Source organism: Limulus polyphemus, unplaced genomic scaffold (genome assembly GCF_000517525.1).
Source record: "Limulus polyphemus unplaced genomic scaffold, Limulus_polyphemus-2.1.2 Scaffold695, whole genome shotgun sequence".
Lineage (NCBI taxonomy): Eukaryota > Metazoa > Arthropoda > Merostomata > Xiphosura > Limulidae > Limulus > Limulus polyphemus.
The window spans coordinates 451,034-454,998 of NW_013666305.1; the positions used below are offsets into that span (position 1 = coordinate 451,034).

Consider the following 3,965-nt stretch of genomic DNA (forward strand, 5'->3'; position numbering starts at 1 on the left):
CACTAAAACCTTGTGTCATGCCGCAGTAAAGGGTACCCGTGCAGAAATAGTTAATGTCACACAGCCATTTTGTGTTAGTTACTTTCATTAAATGTTAATATCCTCCCCTCTGTTTCCTAAGGGTATTTCAGATATATATAAACTTTTGTTTGATTTTCTCTGTACGGTAATTCTAGTACAATTAAGTTAGGGTGTTTAGGCTTGTTTGTAGAAATTAATGTTTAATTGCATATATTTTTCACGATTTTGTACAAGGGCCGTAGATTTTCATTTTATAATAATTGTTTTTGAATTCAAAAATGTGATATTCTACTTATTATATGCTATGAATTTTGTTGCACTGCAAAGATATTCTGATATAAGAGGTAATTTACAGTTGCATTTGATAACATTATATCAGTTAGAAATAAATATGGGAAGGACAAATATTAAACTTGTCAAATAGATGTCTGTTATATATAAAATCTTGCTAGTTTTACACAACAAGTGGATTATAGTTTGACAGTTTTTTTTATTGTGTTCCTTGTGACGTATACAGTAAACACAAACTTGCGTATTTTTCCATGTTGCTGTCCACATGTATAAATGAACCTACCCCAGTATTGCCCTGGAATACTGTTACATTTCTTGCTGTCCACATGTATAAATGAACCTACCCCACTATTGCCCTGGAATACTGTTACATTTCTCAGCACATATTAACTAAGGATAATGTCTTTATAATAATAAGAAGTTTAACATAGTTACTAGTGATGACATGAGCAACAGTTAATGGCTCTCGAGTCGTATCATTGCAACTCAAACCAACAAAATCTGGATTTCAGGTTTCTCCTCAAGTTTTATATGGTTCCTCATTACTAATTATGCAGTTAAACTTTCTGGCTGGCTGTAAGTGTATTGCCATTTCTATATTTGCATTCATAAAGATATATAACTCGTAAATGTCACCATATCTGGAACTTGGACACTGGTGACGTAAAGCATAATAACCATTGTATGTTTGTAAAGCTACATTTGGTTTTCATTGTTTTTTTTTTTTGGTTTATAGTAAAATAAACCACTTAGTGTAACGGGAGGCCATGTAGGCTAGTTGTTTGGAGTTTGACTTTAAATCCAGTTACAAATAGATTTCTTTTAAATCCACGTATAGAGTCACGAGTGGAGTACACAAGTCACTAACTCGAGGAAGTTTACAGTTAGAATAAAGGATTGACTCGGAGACTGAGATTTAAAAGTCAAATAACTCTTCAGTTCAATATATTAAGATACTCGGCTACGTCAAGATTACTGAAGATGTCTCGAAAATCTTCACTGTTAAAATTACTAAATTCTTCAATCTGAGCAGGTAACTGTCCTTCAATTAAATTTTAAATAATACTCATTAAATTCCTTTCTTCAACAAGTAGATTATCAATTACAACATCAAATGATGTATGCTCAGACATAGTTTACTTTTACTTTCATTAATATTAACAATCTAAGTCCATTTCTAACTATGCTAAGAGATAGCGATGGTTACTTACGTGGAGCTCGAGTGGGAAAAGTTTTGTGTGTTCTTCGAAATGGTCATCTTCATAAGTGCTGAATCAGCTGGATACGTCAGGTCAGAAATCATCAGTAACAGGTTTGTTAACTTCTTTATACGAGCCAAGAGACTGACTTTTTGGCAAAAAAAGGAAGACTTTTTATACTTGTTTTCCAGCATTTCTACGAGCATTCAGTTAGCTCTACATGCTGGTCTTGCAAGTAGATCCTTGGGATGATTGGTTGGTATTCACTGTCGTATCAAATCAAAACTAACTGTATTGGTTATGGACAAAAGTTGTAAGTTGGCCACCTATTTGCATGTATTTTTTCTCATCTTCCTTCCAATCAAAGTTCCGCCAAGAGTCTCTGGTTTCCTTTCTAAGTCTTTTTTATAGAATTAATTTCCTGCCTTTATTCAAGTTAACATAAACTTTCTCGTAGCTTTCTCTCTGCTACAGTTGTGTCTGTTCATGTAGATAAGATAAACAATGGGTTCCCAATATTGTCTGGAATGCATCGTATTATGTATACTTGACATATACATTTCCTTTCTTGGTCAAGTGTCATTGTGTAACTACTGTTTTGCATTCACTAAATGTGCAAAACTTTTCTTCATGTTGGATGTATGAATGTCTTGCACGTAGTTTTTATAAAATTATATTATTTCTTGAAGTGTTTGAAAATGTAAAATGCCTCAAAATGCTTCATTCGTGATATACTATGTCATTATGCATTATGCTGGTAAGTGTTAACCTATAAGCTAGTTTTAATATGCAGTCTTGTTCTACTGAGTAAGTTTTATTGGCATTCATGTCTTTTACATGTCACAATAGAATTAACTAGTCCACAAAGAACAGTCTGTATTCAGTATTTAGCCAATTTTTATATATTTGCACACACGTTTTTTTGTAGGATTTGTTTCATATCAACAAACTATTAACAATAGAATTACAGACCTACAAATGATTACATACACGAGCTCACTTTATTGAAAGAAATTTTTCAAGAAGTATCTTGTATGTAGGATTAATATTAATTATAATAAGCAGTTTGGATTTTATTTTATGACTTTATCCAAAACAAATAATACTAACACTTTTATAAAAAAAATAAGTTCCAACTACAAACATTTTGGTTATAATTTTATTTCATAGTTGATTTTTTGGGGTGGGAGTATCAAGATGAAACAATTAAGTTAATTTTGGTAGGTGTCCTCAAGTAATCACATGATATTGGAGAGAACTTTCATACTCAGCTGAAGAACTTGTAATGCTTTTTTAGTTGTGTTAAGATACTAATTAAAACTGTTAGGTAATAGTTGGTAGTTTCCTTGTGGCAAAAATCATATAAACAAAATTAATGGAAGTGTGATATGTATAAACAGTTTATATATATATATATATTAAACCAAATTGTTGGAATTGTAATATATCTAAACAGTTTAATACATCATATATATATATATAAGTACTGAACCAAATTTTTGGAAGTGTGATATATCTGAACAGTTGAATATGTAATATACAAGTATATTTTCATATATTTATAGTGTTGTCAAATGGCTTATTTCATTGTTTATTTAACAGGGGCATTAGAGGAAGCACAGTTGTCTGCTTTTACAGTACCTCCTTCAACTGTGTTCAGCGTAGTCAGTGGACTTTATTCTTTAAAGAGAGGTAGGTTTGGTTGTGTTAGAAAGGTATTACGTGTTTACAGCCTGGAAAGGTATTACATGTTTACAGCCTACTTGACAAATTGTGAGAGGATATATTCCCATCAAACATTATTGAGAGGGTAAATATTTTTGACCAATTTCAAATCAAGTACATTTTTTCTCGGTTCAAGAGCTAAAGCTGTTCTTGAGATTTTTTGCAAAATCAAAAACAAGAATAATGATTAAATATTAACTTATTGGTAAAATAAGTACATATTGAATCTTTTTATTTGAAAGAAAACATTAGTTCTAGAAGTAAATAGGTAATTTTGTGTGTAACAAAACATTGACTCCACTTATGAAGCTTAATTTTCTGATGACAATTCTACTTGACAACTGCTATCTAGGATATTAGTGATAATGCAACATTAAACTCTGGGACATTATGTTGTTGACAATGTAGTTTAGGTGCATTGTGCTTCACAGTAATTATAATAACAATTAAAAAAAATAAAATCAATTTACATTGTATCTGAAATTAACATTTCAAAATTAAAATTAAAAGCTAGTTTTTAAGAAAAGGCACATGTGTATGTGCAATTTTGAAATCGTTATCAGTTGCATTTCAGATTTTTTTTTCACCATTAGTAATAATGATATATTCTTCCTGAATGTAAAGCACGGCCAGGTGGTTAGCGTGCTTGACTCGCAATCTGGGGGTCTGAGTTTCAACTCCCCTCCCACCAAGCATGTTTACCCTTGTCTAATAAAAGATAGCATACAA

The 3,965-nt window shown here is 31.3% G+C and overlaps 1 protein-coding gene across 3 annotated transcripts in view; it reads left to right on the forward strand.

Annotated features, from left to right (window-relative positions):
• The window catches only part of LOC106460027 (CDK2-associated and cullin domain-containing protein 1-like), a 22,185-nt gene that overhangs the window by 15,812 nt on the left and 2,408 nt on the right, over positions 1 to 3,965 (forward strand). For all 3 annotated transcript variants that reach the window (XM_013919711.2, XM_022386641.1, XM_022386640.1), the window contains one exon: positions 3,114 to 3,203. In XM_013919711.2, coding sequence (XP_013775165.2) covers positions 3,114 to 3,203 — 90 coding nt within the window. The remainder of the gene's footprint in view (positions 1 to 3,113; positions 3,204 to 3,965) is intronic.